This window comes from Procambarus clarkii, chromosome 48 (genome assembly GCF_040958095.1).
Source record: "Procambarus clarkii isolate CNS0578487 chromosome 48, FALCON_Pclarkii_2.0, whole genome shotgun sequence".
Classification (NCBI taxonomy): domain Eukaryota; kingdom Metazoa; phylum Arthropoda; class Malacostraca; order Decapoda; family Cambaridae; genus Procambarus; species Procambarus clarkii.
Window position 1 is genome coordinate 16,748,359 of NC_091197.1, and position 21,885 is coordinate 16,770,243.

General features: G+C 44.8%; 1 protein-coding gene across 1 annotated transcript in view; it reads left to right on the top strand.

Annotated features, from left to right (window-relative positions):
* Positions 1-8,955, top strand: part of LOC138351105 (uncharacterized) — an 18,861-nt gene extending 9,906 nt beyond the window's left edge. The window contains exon 3 of the mRNA XM_069302734.1: positions 7,984-8,955. Coding sequence (XP_069158835.1) covers positions 7,984-8,955 — 972 coding nt within the window. The remainder of the gene's footprint in view (positions 1-7,983) is intronic.
* Positions 8,956-21,885: the final 12,930 nt, after the last annotated feature.

Below are 21,885 nucleotides of genomic sequence, written 5' to 3' on the forward strand. Positions count from 1 at the left end.
ATATATATATATATATATATATATGTATATATATATATATATATATATATATATATATATATATATATATATATATATATATATATATATATATGTATGTATTTATGTGTGCGCGACAAGACTTGAATGGGCCCCCCCAGGATATATATATATATATATATATATATATATATATATATATATATATATATATATATATATATATATATATATATATATAAGAGAACTCATCCTCGCGACACCTCGTACACCTTTTCATATCTAGTACCTTACCCATTACACCACACTGACTGTTTGGTTTACAGTCTGATTGTAACAGTCAGTGTGGTGTAGTGGCCTGCTTAAGGCCAAGTGTCTCACACGCTATGGGAACAAAGGTATTTAGACCTTCAATCGTCTGAACTTGACTGATTTTGCTGTTTCTCTGTGGTTGACCGGCTCGCCTGCTTGATCAGCACCGAAGTGTAAAACTTCTCAGCCAGGGTGGATACACACGTGTAGTCCCACACCAGCTGTCTGCCACTCTTCCAGGGGTATTGTGATGCCACCTGGGGAAAATGCGGGGTAATCCAGGTGTTGGTCTACTAGGATGCGAGGTTCTCTCTCTGCTTAGCACTGAGCCGAGGCAAGGCTCCTTTTCCCTGATAGTTCCCTCCCTCCTCTTGATAATGTCATTAACCTCGTTGTGTCTTGCATGCCAGCCCTTGGAGCTTCTACAGTGCAACCCATGCAGTCCATATTGGTCTGCTTCCACCCTGTTGCAAGTACACTTTTATTCCGTGTGAATTTGGGCACCAAGGCGGAGGGCCACTTCTACACGAAGGGATTCTGGATCTAGGCGCGTGCCCATTGCCGACATGGGTACTGCCAGGAGGAAGTCTCCTGCATGGGGGGCATGCACTGCTCTGAGGCGGACTTTCTCCTTGTCTGATGTTGCGGCGCTGAGCATGACAACAGCTATTTTCCACTATTGGGTGGTCCCAGCTTGACTGTTGTTCCAGGTCCAGAAACAATAACAGGGATCAGTAACACGTCCCCACTTGATACAATGGGGGGGGGGGACCTTTTAGGGTTATAACAAGGTACAGGAATACCACCTAAAGGGGTTAGGATAGGTCCGGCCCCCAGAAAAGTAGTTTCCAAAAATATATCTAAATTTGTTGTGCAGTCTAGAGCAGATGATCTAGCCCTATGCAAGAGGGGGTAATGGAACCTCCAGTTCGATATCTACTTTATTATAACCCTATAACCTCCACAGTACAACAGAATACTTCACCACCTCTACCTTACGTTACCCTTCACACTCCACAGAGGCAGAAGTCGAAGCAGAAGTCCCATACAGCAAACTAGTGGTAAAGTTTACGATTCCTTAAGGGACAATTTAACTCACCCGGTCGGTTAAACCTCACCTAGCGACCGGCTAGGGAGCCGGTCGGCCGAGCGGACAGCACGCTGGACTTGTGATCCTGTGGTCCTGGGTTCGATCCCAGGTGCCGGCGAGAAACAATGGGCAGAGTTTCTTTCACCCTATGGCCCTGTTACCTAGCAGTAAAATAGGTACCTGGGTGTTAGTCAGCTGTCACGGGCTGCTTCCTGGGGGTGGAGGTCTGGTCGAGGACCGGGCCGCGGGGACACTCAAAAGCCCCGAAATCATCTCAAGATAACCTCAAGATAACCCTAAATAATTACAAGTACCCTGGTTATGTCGAGGGTACACAGACAAGGTTACACTTAGAACAAAAGGGTGTTGGCCGCCGACAGATAGAGAGACGGACAAAGGCAGAAACAGAATGAAAGACCCAAAAACACACATAAACGTATACATCCGTATCTCAGCCTGTCTGTATAAAGACGGTGGGCAGGAGCTTCCCTGGGGCTCTTGTTCCCACCATAGTGTCACGACCAGACAATATACATTATCATCTCCAATATGTTCACACTGTCTCATTATGTACACAAAAAATGCCACGGGAGAGCGCACAAAACAAGCAGTAAGGATTGGAAAGTATAGATCAATATAAAGTGCATCTCTACTGGTGTACAGAAAATCTAATAGTCACCTAATTAATCATGTGACTATAGTACGTAGACGGGATTACAAGATGTATTGACCCAGACTCGCTTTAAGAAGCGATCTGTCATTCGGATTTATGATCACAAGATCGAATACTATAATAAGTGATCACATTGCGTTAATTAGTAATGAAGCAGCCAATGAATGATAAGCATCGTCTATAATGTTAATTATAAGCAGCGTTTAATAGGTCATGTATGGCAGCAAAGGAACTGAGCAAATGGGAGTGGAGGAACTTAAAGAGTAACACAACACTAAAAAGCAGAGTGTATCATACAGCCATGAATGAGTATGTCGGTGTGAGAAGTGAAGCAGAGAGACAGTATGAAAATTACTTAGGTAATAAAGCCAAGACCGAACCAAAACTGTTCCACAGTCACATCAGGAGGAAAATAACAGAGAAAGAACAGGTGATGAAACTTAGAACGGGTGAAGACAGGTACACAGAAAACGACAAAGAGGTGTGTGAAGAACTCAACAAGAAGTCTTCTCAATAAAACGAGAAGTCCCTGCACTAGGAGAGGTAGCAGTAAACCAGAAAACGACAAAGAGGTGTGTGAAGAACTCAACAAGAAGTCTTCTCAATAAAACGAGAAGTCCCTGCACTAGGAGAGGTAGCAGTAAACCAGGCGACCTTGGAAGGGTTCGAGCCCACCTCCACCAGCCCACCTCCACCCGTTCCTCTCCACAAGACCCGCCCACCTCCCCCGCCCACCGCCCACCGCCGCTCCTCCTATTCAACTGCCAATTATCGCTACACTTCTCAAAGGCTGCGGCGGTGTTCATGATCACACACGTGTCTGACCTTCCACACTGTGTGTCGTTAGTGTGTCGTGAAGCAACAGTCCACAGTCACACGGAGCACCAGTATACAGTCATACGGAGCACCAGTCCCGCGGAACACCAGTCAACAGTCACACGGAGCACCAGTCTACAGTCACACGGAGCCCCAGTCTAGAGTTACTTGGAGCACCAGTCTACAGTCACACGGAGCACCAGTCTACAGTCACACGGAGCCCCAGTCTAGAGTTTCTTGGAGCACCAGTCAACAGTCACACGGAGCACCAGTCTACAGTCACACGGAGCCCCAGTCTAGAGTTTCTTGGAGCACCAGTCTACAGTCACACGGAGCACCAGTCTACAGTGACATGGAGCACCAGTGTACAGTCACGCGGACCACCAGTCTACAGTCACACGGAGCACCAGTTTACTGTCACACGGAGCACCAGTCTAATGTCACACTGAGCACCAGTCACATGGAGCAACAGTCACCTGGAGCACCAGTCAAATGGAGCACCAGTCTACAGTCACACGGAGCACCAGTCTACAGTCACAAGAAGTATCAGGTTAGGTTAGATTACCTAGGTTAGAATTATTTACGGTGAGATTGGTCAGGCGAGGCTTGATTGGGATAGGTTAGGTTTGGTTAGAATGGAAAAGGTGGCTCTAGATTGAATAGGTTAGGTCAGATTAGCTTCGGTCTGGTTAGGATAAGATAGATCAGGTCGTTAGATTAGAATGAGATAGGATATGTATAGTTTATGAGGTTGGATTACGCAATTTTCCCATACGCAAATAACACGGTGATTAGCGAATCATCCATCCTTAGGATTACCTTAAACTCTAAAGAGTAATTTACCTTAAAGTAGAGTAGATTACCTTAGGATTACATAGAGTAAATCACACACTGGCGCTCTCCTAATAAAGGTGATTTACATGTAAGTGTTTCTGGATGATGGAAAACCAGAGAGAGCAATAGGAACGTATGGGAAAGATATTACAGGAAGATCTGGACAGGTTGCCGGAGTGGAACAGAAATGACTTTTGAAGTTCAACTTTAGCATGAGCAAAGGTGAGGGGAAATAGTGATTAAGAGATAGGGGGCAGAGGATTTGAGGGGGTAGGATGGGCAGGGGAGAGGAGGAAGTCTATTGTCTTGAAAGGCAGAGTAGAATTAAGGAAGTAGTCTACTATCTTGGAAGATAGGGTAGATGATGTAATCTACTATCTGAAAGGCAGGGTTGAGTATGTAGTCTATTATCTGGAAGAGAGGGTTGAGGACAAATGCACCTACAGACTTCGCTCATTATACTGAACTTCAAAATTTTGTTCCTTATAATCTTCCCATCGTAAGCGTTGATTTAAGTGCCAAATACGCAACATGAAGGATCAATTCACTAACACCCACGGTAGAATATTGATTACACTGGGTTGAAATTGGTTGATATCGACCAACCATCTAGTGTGATTGATCACACTTGGTTGGTATTGGTCCATAGGTGTATTGGATGTAACTTGTCATACATAATAATTATTCTGTTAGTGTGGTTCACCTAATGTGTGATCATTCAGCAATAAGAGCCAACGTGGATGTGTTCAATGTTGCCTTTCCTGTAGCTAAGCTCACTAGACCTGAGAAATCTGATATGAGGAAACATAACATTAGGGGCCTCGTAGCCTGGTGGATAGCGCGCAGGGCTCGTAATTCTGTGACGCGGGTTCGATTCCCGCACGAGGCAGAAACAAATGGGCAAAGTTTCTTTCACCCTGAATGCCCCTGTTACCTAGCAGTAAAATAGGTACCTGGGTGTTAGTCAGCTGTCACGGGCTGCTTCCTAGGGGTGGAGGCCTGGTCGAGGACCGGGCCGCGGGGACACTAAAAAAAACAAGCCGAAATCATCTCAAGATAACCTCAAGATAACAGATTTTTTCACTTATGTTTCCTCGTAACATTGAGAAATGAACAATAAAATAACTTCACAATTTCCTGAAAGTCTGTATTAAAACTTTTCATGTCGATCATCAAACTAAAATGTATGTGACTTACATAAAGTGAATCAAAGCAAATAAACAGAAATACCGGTCAGCGAGGTAGACAGAATATCTATATTGATTATGCTCATTGAATCAACTTTTATCACTAGCTAGACAAACAATAAAAAAAAATGATGAAAGTACCACACAACTGTTCAAATGTTGAAACTCTTGACATGGCTCGCTTGCTCCAGCGAGGGACAGAGAATGCCGAAACTTGGGCATAACAACTGTGAGGTCTTGTGAACGGATTAATCAGCACACTCCCCTGAGCAAAGCCTGGACAGGCATATGCAAAGTTATTGGTAAAGAAGTATACATCTCTCATCCAGACCAACAGCGCAAAGCCAATGAGTTCATTACAATATGGGCTGAAGTCTCTAGGTATAAAATGTCACCAGCAGCACTATGGGGAAATTGATTAAGTTTGGTTTGATTCAAGCCTATTTTGTGCCCTATAATTCTTTTTGCGCTACCACTGACAGGATAAGTATGGGGTACACAATAAACTACCCATTACATTATGAGTATGGGATGCACAATAAACTACCCATTACATTATGAGTATGGGATGCACAATAAACTACCCCTTACATTATGAGTATGGGATGCACAATAAACTACCCCTTACATTATGAGTATGGGGTGCACAATAAACTACCCCTTACATTATGAGTATGGGATGCACAATAAACTACCCCTTACATCATGAGTATGGGGTGCACAATAAACTACCCCTTACATCATGAGTATGGGGTGCACAATAAACTACCCCTTACATCATGAGTATGGGGTACACAATAAACTACCCATTACATCATGAGTATGGGGTGCACAATAAACTACCCCTTACATCATGAGTATGGGGTACACAATAAACTACCCCTTACATCATGAGTATGGGATGCACAATAAACTACCCCTTACATTATGAGTATGGGGTGCACAATAAACTACCCCTTACATCATGAGTATGGGATGCACAATAAACTACCCCTTACATCATGAGTATGGGATGCACAATAAACTACCCCTTACATTATGAGTATGGGATGCACAATAAACTACCCCTTACATTATGAGTATGGGATGCACAATAAACTACCCCTTACATCATGAGTATGGGATGCACAATAAACTACCCCTTACAATATGAGTATGGGATGCACAATAAACTACCCCTTACATCATGAGTATGGGATGCACAATAAACTACCCCTTACATTATGAGTATGGGATGCACAATAAACTACCCCTTACATTATGAGTATGGGATGCACAATAAACTACCCCTTACATCATGAGTATAGGATGCACAATAAACTACCTTGGAGGGAGGAGGAGAAGGTGGTCTATGGCAAGTAGGAAACTTTCAAATCATGCCACACCTGTCTCTCTAAGTCCACGTTCATCAACTTAAGCTTACCACTATTCAAAAGCTTTAGTTCCAGTAGCCCGCATTGTTTGTGGTTCTAATTATCCAGCTCTTTAACAAAACTACTAATTGATGCTGTAATTGATGTTTGATGCTATAAACGCAACAGAGGCTCATTAGGACCTTCAGTTGCCCTCAGAGAGGTGGCAGTTAAAACCCAAAGAAAATGCTAAGAATAATCAGTTATTATGATTCCCGGTCGAAAGCACAGTTATTTAAACAGTTACTGTCTCAAGCTTATGACTGACAGCTGACCTTAGTCCCCTTTCATCACGCCCCCATATCCTATCCTAGATCTTTGTGCTAATATTCCTTGGAGGTGGTATGTAGTCGTGCTGGCTTAGCGCTGTATCCTCCTACTTCTTTACTTCGACCTCATAATCTGATACCCTCTTAGCCCCTTGCCCTCATACCCCAGCTCTTTTTCTTCCTATCCTAAAATGCGTGTCTTCAGACCCTAATTCCTTTTTTTTCGTATCCCAGAATCCTTGTCCTCATTTCCCAGTTCGTTGTCTCCTTCCCCCAGCTCCAAGTTCTCATATCCCAGCTCCTAGTTCTCATATCCCAGCTCCTTTATATCTCAGCTTTTTTATCTTTATATCCCAGTTAATTGTCAACATATCCACACTGATAGCAATAATATCCCTTCCTCGAGTTAAATAGTAGTTCTGGCTTAGTGGTTTCTGGCTTAGTGGTTTTACCTAATAATGACCTTAATATTCTCGTTATAATCACAAACACATCTTACCTTCCCCTGATCAATACAAACTTATCATACCGCTCTACTGAGACTTACCTTAACACGGGGAAGTTCCTCTTAGTCGCCTCATCTCAAAGAAACAGGTGCGCTGGAAAAAAAAATATATGTATATATATTAGAAATCATCTTTCACGAATCAAATCAAAATTAGTTCTAAGTTTCAACCAGAAATAAAACATGTAAGACATGAGGAATTTCTTTTTATCCATTAAGGTCTCTAGCGAGGATACTTAATTAAAAAAAAAAACGAGTCGATAGCCGAAATCGCCCTAAAAAAAAATTTCGAACGCTCTGGAGACGCCCCAGCACCTGATATTAAATGTCACGATGTAGGACATGTGGGAATAGATGGACGGGGGTTCGGGGAGCGTGTTCGTACGTTTTGGCAGTAATGATTTCCTGTCAAGAGTTCCATCAGCCACATTGCGAACCCCTCCCCCCCACCCCCCACCCTACCTCGGTCCATGGTCCCCCCCCCCTCACTATGGCTGTGCGATAACACCCACTATTGTTTTCCCTTATCATCTTTATCTAAGATTGGGTCTCTAAAGTTTCCAATAAACTGCAATATACCCAAAATTCCTGCTTTGTTTTGCTGATGAAATAAATTGCATAACAAAAAAAATAATAATAATAATATGAAGGAACTCTTGTGCAGGCGAGGAGCCACAATAACGTGGCTTAAGCATGGTGACCAGACCACTCACTAGAAGGTGAAGAGACGACGTCTCGGTCCGTCCTGGACCATTCTCAAGTCGATTCTCTTTCTCAAGATCGACTTGAGAATGGTGCAGGACGAACCGAAACGTCGTCGTCCCTTCACCTTCTAGTGGGAAGGAACTCTTACCTGGTTCCGCACCACAATTCATAATGGTATTTTTGAAGAGCGCAAATATATAGGGCGACGGAAGTATTGTTAAAGTTATGAATGAGCGAAGGAAACCATATCGGGAGATGTCGTTTTCCACGACAGCTATCGCAACCCAGTCAAAACCTTCCTCTTGCGATATTACCTTCACTACAACTTCCTCCCACGATACAATCAAGGATACAACTTCCTCCCACGATACAATCAAGGCTACAACCCCCTCCCACGATACAATCAAGGATACAACTTCCTCCCACGATACAATCAAGGCTACAACCCCCTCCCACGATACAATCAAGACTACAGCTTCCTCCTCAGATACAATCAAGACTACAACTTCCTCCCACGATACAATCAAGACTACAACTTCCTCCCACGATACAATCAAGGATACAACTTCCTCCCACGATACAATCAAGACTACAACTTCCTCCCACGATACAATCAAGACTACAACTTCCTCCCACGATACAATCAAGACTACAACTTCCTCCCACGATACAATCAAGGCTACAGCTTCCTCCTCAGATACAATGAAGACTGCAACTTCCTCCCACGATACAATCAAGGCTGCAACCCCCTCCCACGATACAATCAAGACTACAGCTTCCTCCTCAGATACAATGAAGACTGCAACTTCCTCCCACGATACAATCAAGGCTGCAACCCCCTCCCACGATACAATCAAGACTACAGCTTCCTCCTCAGATACAATCAAGACTGCAACTTCCTCCCACGATACAATCAAGGCTGCAACTTCCTCCCACGATACAATCAAGACTGCAACTTCCTCCCACGATACAATCAAGGCTGCAACCCCCTCCCACGATACAATCAAGACTACAGCTTCCTCCTCAGATACAATCAAGACTGCAACTTCCTCCCACGATACAATCAAGACTGCAACTTCCTCCCACGATACAATCAAGACTACAACTTCCTCCCACGATACAAACAAGACTACAACTTTTTCCCACGATAAAATGGAACAACTTTCCCAATAATTTCTTGACTAGTCCAACGTGGGAGAGCTGTTATGTGCTCTTTTTATAAAACAACTTGATCACTTACTTTCAAAGTAGATAACTTTCCATTAACAAAAATCTGGTTTCGAAATATGTTTCATTGATTTATGCAACACGTATCGCTTGATGGTTTCATGTGTAGGTTAAACAAATTCATGAAGGATATGTGACTCATTTTATATTGAAGCTGCCTAATGTAGGCTATTCTGCTTTCTGCAGTTGACAATATTTTTTAATTCGTAGATTTTTCTCTAATACATACTAGGTACAACTTCCTTTCACGACGCAATGTAAAATTCAACTTCCTACGATGATACAGCTTCGACCCACAAAACATAACAGGATACAGCTTTCTTCACCGATTCACCCACATCTTACTCCCAAGAAACAGTCCAGATTAAATGTCCCATCAACGACACAGAATTATTTCCACACAAATTTCCAGAGAATAACCACAGAACGACAGACCAGAAGAGCCACAGGAGGTGACCATAGGTGGAGACCAGAAGAGCCACAGGAGGTGACCATAGGTGGAGACCAGAAGAGCCACAGGAGGTGACCATAGGTGGAGACCAGAAGAGCCACAGGAGGTGACCATAGGTGGAGGCCAGAAGAGCCACAGGAGGTGACCATAGGTGGAGACCAGAAGAGCCACAGGAGGTGACCATAGGTGGAGACCAGAAGAGCCACAGGAGGTGACCATAGGTGGAGACCAGAAGAGCCACAGGAGGTGACCATAGGTGGAGACCAGAAGAGCCACAGGAGGTGACCATAGGTGGAGACCAGAAGAGCCACAGTGATTTAAAACAAATACTCCCATGGCGTAAAGGCAGCAGTGAGTGGGAATTAAGTAGCCTTAACGGTAGGTAGTAGAAGCCACCTCCATCCACAATGTACCGAAATTGGTGGTGGGCCTCGGGAACTCAAGCTCAAAATACTTCTGGCACAGATATATGAGTACAAATAGGCGAGTACTATGAGAATTTATACAATAAACTATTAATAAACGCGCGTGCCGGCAGATATCAAGATTAGCGAGTACTTCTATTTACATTATTGCCAGAAAGGCCTCTAATATACATAATTATAAGAGCATGCATAAGATAACGAGAGAAAAGATGGAAGAAAGGAAGAGAAGGAACAGAATTGGGTGGAAAGACAAGGGAATATAAATGAGAAGGATATGACAGGGTAATGGGCTTGAAAGAGGAAATAATATGATAAAGGAGAGAGTGAGACTAAGAAGAGAGGGAAGAGCGATTATGGGGGAGATGAAAGGGATAAAGTAGAGTACTGAGAAAAGAGATGAGAACAAAGAGGAGACAGGAGGGAGAGAATAACGGCGGGAGTGGCGAGGGAGGAATAACGGGGAAGTGAGGTGATGACATGTTTTAACAAGGTTATTAGAGACTGAGGAGCGTAAGTGGTGTACTTGCCCGTGTGTGTGTGTGTGTGTGTGTGTGTGTGTGTGTGTGTGTGTGTGTGTGTGTGTGTACTCACCTAGTTGTGTCTGCAGGATCGAGCATTGACTCTTGGATCCCGCCTTTCGAGCATCGGTTGTTTACAGCAATGACTCCGGTCCTATTTCCCTTTCATACCTGGTTTTAAAATTATGAATAGTATTTGCTTCTACAACTTGATCCTTAAGTGCATTTCATTTTCCCACTACTCTCACGCTAAAAGAAAATTTCCTAACATCCTGTGACTCATCTGAGTTTCCAGCTTCCACCTATGTCCCCTCGTTCTGTTACTATTCTGTGTGAACATTTCGTCTATGTCCACTCTGTCAATCCCCCCTGAGTATTTTTTACGTTCCAATCATGTCCCCCCCTTCTTCCTTTTTCTTTCTAGTGTCGTAAGGCACTTACGACACTCAGCCCAATCATTCAGTCTGTCTAGGTCATACCTAGACAGACGGAATGATTGGGTGCCTTAAAACCAGTTGCTTCGGGCAGATGGGACTTGTCAGCCTGGGAAAGCAGGTCATCAAGGGTAAGGAAAACCCCGAATTCAAACCACTGCTGTCTTGCGGCTAAACCCACTCATGGGAAGGGCTTCGGGAGTCAACCCCGAGGAAACATCCGGTGTCGGAGTCACTAAGGCGCTTTGCAGCTGTTTACAGCTTCTTGAGGTTATCTTGAGATGATTTCGGGGCTCTTTAGTGTCCCCGCGGCCCGGTTCTCGACCAGTCCTCCACCCCCAGGAAGCAGCCCGTGACAGCTGACTAACTCCCAGGTACCTATTTGCTGCTAGGTAACAGGGGCATTCAGGGTGAAAGAAACTTTGCCCATTTGTTTCTGCCTCGTGCGGGAATCGAACCCGCGCCACAGAATTACGAGTCCTGCGCGCTATCCACCAGGCTACGAGGCCCCAAACTACATTCTGTCAACTCCTGCGACGACACTGGTGCCAAGCGTATCGGCGCCTGCCCTTTCCTTGGACCACATCGGTGGCGTGGAGGGCGTGGATCTGCTGCATGGGCAACAGCCGGTTCTCTATAATTACTGCCCAGGCCTGTGCCCTGGAGAGGACAGTCCAGCATCGCCTAGGCGATGGCTCATCACGGGAAGCGACAGTTACAGGTGATAAGCCTACCATTCAATTGGCGAAAAGTGAGGCGCCAGGGGTTGCTTCCGTCGGTGGGAGAAATCATCCGCTTTCATAGGACAGCTCCCGCCCGCCTCAAGCTGGGCAGCCCCCAGCCAGTAAGGTGCTGTCCCGCCACGGTCCGCCTGCTCCACTGGGTGAGTGGGGCTGAGGCCGCAATCCAATAAGCGGATCGTCAACTATACACGAGACAAAAGAAAACAAACACAGAGCCACCCAGCTCTCAAACTGGGCACATGGAATGTAAGGACCATGACACCGGCTCTCTCGGAAGATCTACTGGAAGTGAACGACGCCCGCAAGACAGCTGTGATCAACAGTGAATTACAACAGTGGCTCCAGATAGACATAATCGCCCTGCAAGAGACACGTCTGCACGTGACCGGCAGCATATGGGAGAAGGACTTTACTTTCTTCTAGCAGGGCAAACCACCAGAAGAGGTAAGGGAGCACGGCATTGGCTTCACCGTCAGGAACAGGTTGTTATGGTCCATAGTACCGACCACGGAGGGGTCTGCAAGGATCATCAAACTTCAGTTTCATAAAGCAGCAGGATTGGTCAGCCTCATCAATGCCTATGCACCAACACTGACCTCCTCTACCAAAGCGAAGGACAAGTCCTATGATGACCTCGGCCTAACTCTTAGAGACATACCTCCACAAGAGCCAGGCTTCCTCCTGGGAGACTTACAGGCAAGAGTTGGTTCCGATCACAGCTCTTGGCCTTCCTACCTGGGCAAGTTTGGATTTGGGAAGATGAAAGAAAACGGGCAGTGCCTCCTGGAGTTTTGCTGTCATGATCTCTGCGTCACTAATTCCTTCTCTGAAACTAAGCCCCAGCACAAGGTTTCCTGGAGACACCCCAAGCCTAAGCATTGGCACCAACTCTACCATTGGCACCAACTTACGAGGCGTAGCAATCTGAGGAGCGTCAAACTGACCCGCAGCTTCCAGAGCGCAGATTGTGACACCGACCACTCTCTCGTCGTTTGCAGAGTAAAGTTCCAGCCCCGGAAAATCCACAGAGCAAAGAAGGAGGGAAGACCATGCCTTAACGTAAACAAGTGGAGGGATTCACTGCTGTGCTGGTAAATGCCCTTCTTGGACCACCCTGTGATAGCGCAAGTGGGAGGTGGTCACACCTCAGGGGCACTATTTTCAACACTGCCATGTCCACCTTTGGTAAGAGGCAGAACAAGTCAGCAGATTGGTTTGAGGCCAGTGCAGAGGAACTGTTACCCCTTGTAGAGGAGAAGAGTCAAGTTCTCTCATCCTTCAAGAACCTGCCCTGAGAAAGGAACCTACAGGCCCTCCGTACTGCCTGCAGTAGAGTTCAACAAGCTGCAAGGCGCTATGTTAATGATTACTGGCTCCGACTCTGTGCCAGCATCCAGATTGCGGCCACTGTCGGCAACATAAGAGGCATGTACGAAGGGATCAAACAGGCAACAGGCCCTACGCAAAACGGGACAGCTCCTCTGAAGTCAGCCACTGGAGATATCATTAAAGATCATGATCAACATTACTCCGAACTCTCCTCCAGAATGAATATGGTCAGCGTAGAGGCCTGGGATGCAATCGAGTGCTTGCCCATCATGGAAGAACTTGTCCTTGAACTGACTGGAATAAATTGAGAAGCACTGGATTCACTTTCCCCAGGGAAGGCCCCAGGAGACGAAGGGATTCCGCCGGAAGTTCTCAAGTGCGCTCGTGGAACACTTAAAACTGAGCTTCATGAACATCTGCGCTAGTGTTGGAGGGATGTCTCGGTGCCACAAGACTTGAGAGATGCAAACATCATCATTCTCCACAAAAATAAAAGTGACAAAAGCGATTACAACAACTATCGCGGAATCTCCCTCCTCAGCGTCGTCGGGAAACGCTTCGTCAGGGTCGTCTTGGCCAAACTTCAGATTCTTGCTGAAAGAGTGTACCCTGAGTCACAGTGTGGTTTCAGAGCCGAGAGGTCGACCACTGACATGGTGTTCTCCCTGAGACAGCTTCAAGAAAAGTGCAGGAAGTAGAGAAAAGCCTTGTACATCGCCTACATTGACCTTACAAAGGCCTTCGACCTCGTGAGTAGGGACGGACTATTCAAGAACTTGGCCAGAATTGGCTGCCCTCCCACCCTACTCAGCATGATACAATCGTTCTTCGAGGACATGGAGGGAAAGGTCGTGTACGACGGCTCAACTTCTGAACCATTCAACATGAACAGTAATGTTAAACTGGGATGCGTTCTTGCTCCAACACGGTTCGGCATCTTCACGATCCTCGTCAAGTATGCCTTTGGAACAACCACAGAGGGCATCTATCTCCGTACAAGATCTGATGGCAAGCTCTTCAATCTATCTAGACTCTTCGCCACAATGCTATATGGTCGTAATATCTTGGTGCTTTCTCCTGATAGTTCCCTTCCCTTCCTCTTCGCCGACGACGCAGCGATCACCACACACACAGCAGAAGGCCTGCAGCAGCTACTCAACCGCTTTGCCACAGCCTGTTCTGCATTCGGCCTGACAATCAGCCTGAAGAAGACACAGGTGATGGGACAAGATGTCAATGAGCTACCCTGTATAAATATAGCACACTGTGTGCTGGAGGCAGTTCACGAGTGTGTGTACCTAGGCTCCACAATCTCAGACACCCTTTCCCTGGACACTGAGCTCAACAGGCGTATCGGGAAGGCCGCAACAACACTGGCCAGGCTCACAAAGCGCGTTTGAGAAAATGCCAAACTGACAGTGCACACCAAGGCACAAGTCTACATGGCATGTGTGGTGAGTACACTTCTCTACGGCTCGAAATCCTAGACCCTGCACTCTCGCCAGGAGAAACGGCTCAATACCTTTCACATGCGGAACCTGAGACGCATCCTTGACATCACGTGGAAAGACCACGTCACCAACAACGCAATACTCGAGAGAACATGAGTCCCTTCAATGTTCACTCTCCTGAAGCAGAGACGCATGCGATGGCTGGGACATGTCACACACATGGAAGATGACCGCATACCGAAGGACCTCTTATATGGAGATCTGGCATCAGGAAAGAGACCCACCGGAAGACCCCAGCTGCGTTTCAATGACGCCTGTAAACGCGACCTCAAGCAGCTGAACATCGACATCAACACTTGAGTGGCAGCAGCTGCGGACAGATCTGCCTGGAGATGCAAAGTGCAGAAGGCGAACTGAAGAGGCAGGCTGAGGAAAAGAGACTTCAGAAGCAGTCTCGACCACTGACGGACGCAACCGCTTCGGCGTTTATCTGCGCTCGCTGCGGTCGGGACTGCCGTTCTCGGGTAGGACTTCACAGCCACAGCAGGCTCTGCATCCAACTAACCTCACAGGGCACAACTCCATAACCCCACGGGATTGACGGATGCCTTCCATAGTTGGAGAGGTTTATCAGCTGTACCAATCCCAGCTCCATATATTCGTTTCAACACATCTACAGTTCTTCCTATTGAGTAGAGTCACTCTTTCTCTCTTGTTGAGAAGAGCCACTCTTCCCCCCCCCCTCCCTGTTGAGTATAGCAACACTCCTCTCTTGTTTATTAGAGCCACCGCTCCTCTACTGTTGAGTAGAGCAACTTCTTCTCTTCCGTTGAGTAAAGCCACTTCTTCTCTTCCGTTGAGTAAAGCCACTTCTTCTCTTCCGTTGAGTAGAGCAACTTCTTCTCTCCCGTTGAGTAGAGCAACTTCTTCTCTTCCGTTGAGTAGAGCAACTTCTTCTCTTCCGTTGAGTAAAGCCACTTCTTCTCTTCCGTTGAGTAGAGCAACTTCTTCTCTCCCGTTGAGTAGAGCAACTTCTTCTCTCCCGTTGAGTAGAGCCACTTCTTCTCTTCCGTTGAGTAGAGCTACTTCTTCTCTCCCGTTGAGTAGAGCAACTTCTTCTCTCCCGTTGAGTAGAGCAACTTCTTCTCTTCCGTTGAGTAAAGCCACTTCTTCTCTTCCGTTGAGTAAAGCCACTTCTTCTCTTCCGTTGAGTAGAGCAACTTCTTCTCTCCCGTTGAGTAGAGCAACTTCTTCTCTTCCGTTGAGTAGAGCAACTTCTTCTCTTCCGTTGAGTAAAGCCACTTCTTCTCTTCCGTTGAGTAGAGCAACTTCTTCTCTCCCGTTGAGTAGAGCAACTTCTTCTCTCCCGTTGAGTAGAGCCACTTCTTCTCTTCCGTTGAGTAGAGCAACTTCTTCTCTTCCGTTGAGTAGAGCAACTTCTTCTCTTCCGTTGAGTAGAGCAACTTCTTCTCTCCCGTTGAGTAGAGCAACTTCTTCTCTCCCGTTGAGTAGAGCAACTTCTTCTCTCCCGTTGAGTAGATCAACTTCTTCTCTTCCGTTGAGTAGAGCAACTTCTTCTCTCCCGTTGAGTAGAGTAACTTCTTCTCTCCCGTTGAGTAGATCAACTTCTTCTCTTCCGTTGAGTAGAGCAACTTCTTCTCTTCCGTTGAGTAGAGCAACTTCTTCTCTTCCGTTGAGTAAAGCCACTTCTTCTCTTCCGTTGAGTAAAGCCACTTCTTCTCTTCCGTTGAGTAGAGCAACTTCTTCTCTTCCGTTGAGTAGAGCAACTTCTTCTCTTCCGTTGAGTAGAGCAACTTCTTCTCTTCCGTTGAGTAAAGCCACTTCTTCTCTTCCGTTGAGTAAAGCCACTTCTTCTCTTCCGTTGAGTAAAGCCACTTCTTCTCTTCCGTTGAGTAGAGCAACTTCTTCTCTTCCGTTGAGTAAAGCCACTTCTTTTCTTCCGTTGAGTAAAGCCACTTCTTCTCTTCCGTTGAGTAGAGCAACTTCTTCTCTTCCGTTGAGTAAAGCCACTTCTTCTCTTCCGTTGAGTAAAGCCACTTCTTCTCTTCCGTTGAGTAAAGCCACTTCTTCTCTTCCGTTGAGTAGAGCAACTTCTTCTCTTCCGTTGAGTAGAGCAACTTCTTCTCTTCCGTTGAGTAGAGCAACTTCTTCTCTTCCGTTGAGTAAAGCCACTTCTTCTCTTCCGTTGAGTAAAGCCACTTCTTCTCTTCCGTTGAGTAAAGCCACTTCTTCTCTTCCGTTGAGTAGAGCAACTTCTTCTCTTCCGTTGAGTAGAGCAACTTCTTCTCTTCCGTTGAGTAAAGCCACTTCTTCTCTTCCGTTGAGTAAAGCCACTTCTTCTCTTCCGTTGAGTAGAGCAACTTCTTCTCTCCCGTTGAGTAGAGCAACTTCTTCTCTCCCGTTGAGTAGAGCAACTTCTTCTCTCCCGTTGAGTAGAGCAACTTCTTCTCTCCCGTTGAGTAGAGCTACTTCTTCTCTCCCGTTGAGTAGAGCAACTTCTTCTCTCCCGTTGAGTAGAGCTACTTCTTCTCTCCCGTTGAGTAGAGCTACTTCTTCTCTCCCGTTGAGTAGAGCTACTTCTTCTCTCCCGTTGAGTAGAGCTACTTCTTCCGTTGTGTCGAGTAGAACAACAACTTCTCCCTCTGTATATTAAAGCCACTACCCTCTCCCCTTGTCTCTCTCCCCTCCTCTCTAATTATTAAGCAACCACTAATAGCATTTTCTGATATTTTAAGACTGTAACACTCATAATTTCGCCAAATATTCCCCCAAAATAACTTGCAGCGGGAGTTCATATTCTGCAAGACTCTCCCACCAACTAATAATAATCTGTGCAATATCACAAGCCTCTTATCATCCCTTATGCAATACCCGCAGACCTTTAATAACGTATTATTATGCTTCGTAATAACGCAATTGCGTTTTGGCTACATTACAAGGCAATTCTCATCACCAATTTCGTTAATTTTTTTTTTTCCAAACCTTGTTGACAAATCTTGTTGACAAATTCAATATGCAATTTTTTGTCAGTTTTCTCGCTTTTCGTGATTTTCTTGCCTTTCACTTACCACTAACATAATTCTAGTACAAATCTAATATTAATTTGAACAAATTAACATATTAGTTTGTTGGTTAGTACAAACTAACATAATTTTGCTCATTTGCTCAGTTTAGAAAAGCGGTCATATCAAACACCGAGAAGCTCCTTCTGAGGACTAATTCGAGAGTCCTTTAAATAAGTTATATCATTGTAATTTAAGGATCAGGGATGTGCTGGTTATTTGCCTACAGAATGCTGTGCTATCTGGACACAGTGCTGTAGAGTGGAGCGATATAGGGATACAGTCTTATAGACTGGCGCAATATAAGTTACAGTCCTATAGAATGCTCTATTATCAGGATATAGGTCAATAGAATGCTCTGTACTATCAGGATATAAGCCTATAGAATACTAAACTATCTGGATATAGCCGTATTGAGTACTCTCCTAATTGGGCTTGCGGGGGGAATGAGCTTCGGCTCTTTGGTCCCGCCTCTACACCGTCAATCAACTGGTTTACAGATTCCCGAGCCTACTGGGTTCTATTATATCTATATTTAAAACTGTGTATAGCGTCTGCCTCTGACAAAGAAAAAGTTCTCTCTACTATCTCAGTGGCTCACTTGGGTACTCAATTTTCCGTGTACCACCCGTGTTAAATAATCTGTCTTTATCTACCCTATCAATTCCTCTGAGAATGTTGTACGTGGTGATCATGTTTCAATTAACATACGTTGAAAAAAAATAGGTTGACGTAATAGACATTGTACGAGCAGGATAAATGTAGAATATCTGATTCTAAACATCACAATCGCCAACTGCAACGGGAACTGCTGCTGCTACTGTTACTAGTGCTACTACTGCTTGTGCTACTGCTACTTGTGCTACTCCTACTTCTGCTACTGCTACTGATAGTTCTTGTGCTACTGATACTGTTACTGAGAGCACTTGTGCTACTGATACTTGTGCTACTGTTGCTTCTGCTACTGATACTTGTGCTACTGTTGCTTCTGCTACTGATACTTGTGCTACTGTTGCTTCTGCTACTGATACTTGTGCTACTGTTGCTTCTGCTACCGCTACTGTGACTACCGGTGCTATTGCTACTGCTGCTGCTACTGGTGCTTCTGCTACTGTTACTGGTGCTACTGCTACTATTACTGGTGCTACTGCTGCTGTTGCTGCTTTTCCCCCTCTTTCCCAACAACATTTACCCCTCACAATACTTTAGGCTAAATAACGCTTATGGCTTCCCTTCCATACCCACAATCCCCTCCTCCCCCACCCTCCACCTTTCCATCACCACCTCTCCCCACCATCCCAACTCCCTCCCATCCCTCCCTTCAACACCCCCCTCCCCCTCCCTCTCAGCATGTGGGCGAGTGGCCTGGATGCACTTTTCTCTGAATGGGAAATTTATGTAAAGTCCAATGGTGGGAGGGGAGGTGGGAGAGGAGGTGGGAGAGGAGGTGGGAGGCCGCTCTCACAAGCGTCAAATTTGATGTGTGTTCTTTTTTACCTAACCGGAAGCGTACAAGCCTTAACAACCCACGTGTAAATTACCCACTTGTAAATTGTAAGTTCGCTAAAATGGGGAGGAGGGGGAGGGGAAGGGGGGGATTGTCACATTGTGGACTATGGCGTCAAATTTGCAAACAGCTGGGGGCTGATATTGCAATAGTTGATATTCCAGGAGTGAACACAGAATGTCATGGTGTGTATGGAGTAATTAAGTAATTATCAAAAGAAGGCGCAAAGCCCATGATATAGGAGATGTTAGCGTGTTGATTATGCTTGAAAGCTTCTGTGTTGAACCATCACCCCCCCCCCTCCCCTCCCCTTAGGAAAAGGGGTTCAAAAACTCTACCAAGTTTTGGGAGAACAGCCGATGTTTATCCTGTAGTAAGCTGAACCAACAGAGACCAGTGTCTAAATAAACAAATGGTTCTTGTGAAGTCTTACCGGTGCGTAAGATGCAATACAAAACCGGTTTTGCGCCCCTAGAGGCCCCCTGAACCAATCATTATATCGCCAATGGGGTGATATCGGTTAAGGTAGTTAACATGAGAAAGTGTTAATAAGGATGATTATATAACTGTGAAAGGGATATGAGGACAAGGAGCTGGGATATGAGGACAAGGAGCTGGGATATGAGGATAAGGAGCTGGAATTAACATGAGAAAGTGTTAATCAGAATGATTATATAACTGTGGAAGGGATATGAGGACAAGGAGCTGGGATATGAGGATAAGGAGCTGGAATATTAGGACAAGGGGCTGGGATAGGAGGACAATGAGCTGCATTATGAGGATAAGGAGCTGGAATATGACAAGGAGATGGGGTATCAGGACATGGAGCTGGGATATGAGATAAGGAGCAGGGATATCGGGACAACGAGCTGGGATATCAGGAAAAGGAGCTGGGATATCAGGACAATGAGTTGGGATATGAGGATAAGGAGAACGGATATCAGGACAAGGAGTTGTAGTATGAGAGAAAAGAGTTAGGATATGAGGGCAAGAGGTTGGGATGTTAGGATAAGGAGTTGGGATATGACGACTTTTGGGAACTTTCAATGACTCCTGAGGGCTCAAAGAGAGGATTGCGTTTGGCAATGAAGCACTTACTCTTTCTGTCAAATTCCATTTGACATTGGAAGAAAAAATATTAGGTCTTAAACAAAACACTTTTGAGGGGACTTACAGTTCAATTGCTGCTCATCTCACCACATTATAGAGTCATTTTTGGCAAAATCGACCAAATCGTTAAAAACGTAACTCATTAATCAAAACTATAGCACCGAAATTTTGACGATTTTTATGAATCGAGTCCAATAAGTTAGGTTGGTAATAACCGTTGAACACACATGGTTAGGTTGTTAATGGCGTTCGTAAAATTCTGCTTAGATTCTTCTAAGAGAATAACTCATCTTTCCATGCAAGATGCACTTCTTATCGGGCGGCAAATCTAAAGAACAAGTTGTAAAGTTAAAGAGAAGACTTTGCACACACTGAAAAGGGATAATTAAAAATATATATAATAAAGCACAACAAAGGAGGTAATAAGGAGCACTATTAAGCGCCAAGACTAAGACCTCCTCTCATGTTGTGAAGCAGAAAGCCACTTTATTCACCCGGGCCACACACAACCTTCCATCAAAATTCAATCCAATACGGAATTTGTGCATTGTTCCCTATTACCCAGAGCCCCTGATTGATTGATTGATTGATTGATGAAGATTAAGCCACCCAAGAGGTGACACGGGAATGAATTGCCCTTAAATCCTCAACTTATATAACACGAGGAAATTGGGAATACATAATCGCTCCCATGAGCAACAAACAGCTGGGCTTCGGGCAAGATGTTAGTGACCCTTGACACATCAAGACGCTCTTCTTCTTGGAACCATTTTTGAACTCAGGTCCATAAACCTGAGGTCAAATGGTTTAAGTGAACGCTGCTTGCAAAGTTTTGAAAGACATTCTAGCGCATTGTCGACATCAGGGGAAGGATGTGGAGCGAGGCTGGTAGCAATTAGAATAGAAGAAAAATAGACGGAACTGCAGATGATCTATTATTGGCCCATAGAAGCCAACGTCTGTGGTTACCCTCAACTGTTTGACGCATCAAGCAATCCAACCACCCAGAGTCCATTATTACGTTTACCAATAATTTGTTCCACATATTATCGATCCAATTTTTACAAAAGTATTTACCCTGGATCTTTATTTAATGAAAACATACAGGTTAACCACAGACGTTTACTGAATATATAAAATATGAAATAAAAAATAAACGAAAGCTTTCGACGACGGAGATATTTAATTCCCAAAACGAACACCAGAGGGCTACAGTACGACATTACCACCACTACACAGTAATTCTCGTCTCTGGATAACAATACAAAGCGGGACGCAACATTCGAACACGGTCATGTAAACACTTTATTTGTTTCTCTGTGACCTCGACTTCACCTTAATTTTTTTAGGCAGCATATAATCCTCTATTTTTTATTCTCGATATTCAATATATGTACAACCTGTAATGGAAATTATTCTATAAGGCTTTTCTGATATTTATCTTACACACCAACTCACACAAAACTAAGTGAAATTAGCAACATATATATATATATATATATATATATATATATATATATATATATATATATATATATATATACAACAGTGTCCGTGGTGTAGTGGTAAGACACTCGCCTGGCGTTCCGCGAGCGCTATGTCATGGGTTCGTATCCTGGCCGGGGAGGATTTACTGGGCGCAATTCCTTAACTGTAGCCTCTGTTTAACGCAACAGTAAAATGTGTACTTGGATGAAAAAACGATTCTTCGCGGCAGGGGATCGTATTCCAGGGACCATAGGATTAAGGACTTGCCCGAAACGCTACGCGTACTAGTGGCTGTACAAGAATGTAAGAACTCTTGTATATATCTCAAAAAAAAAAA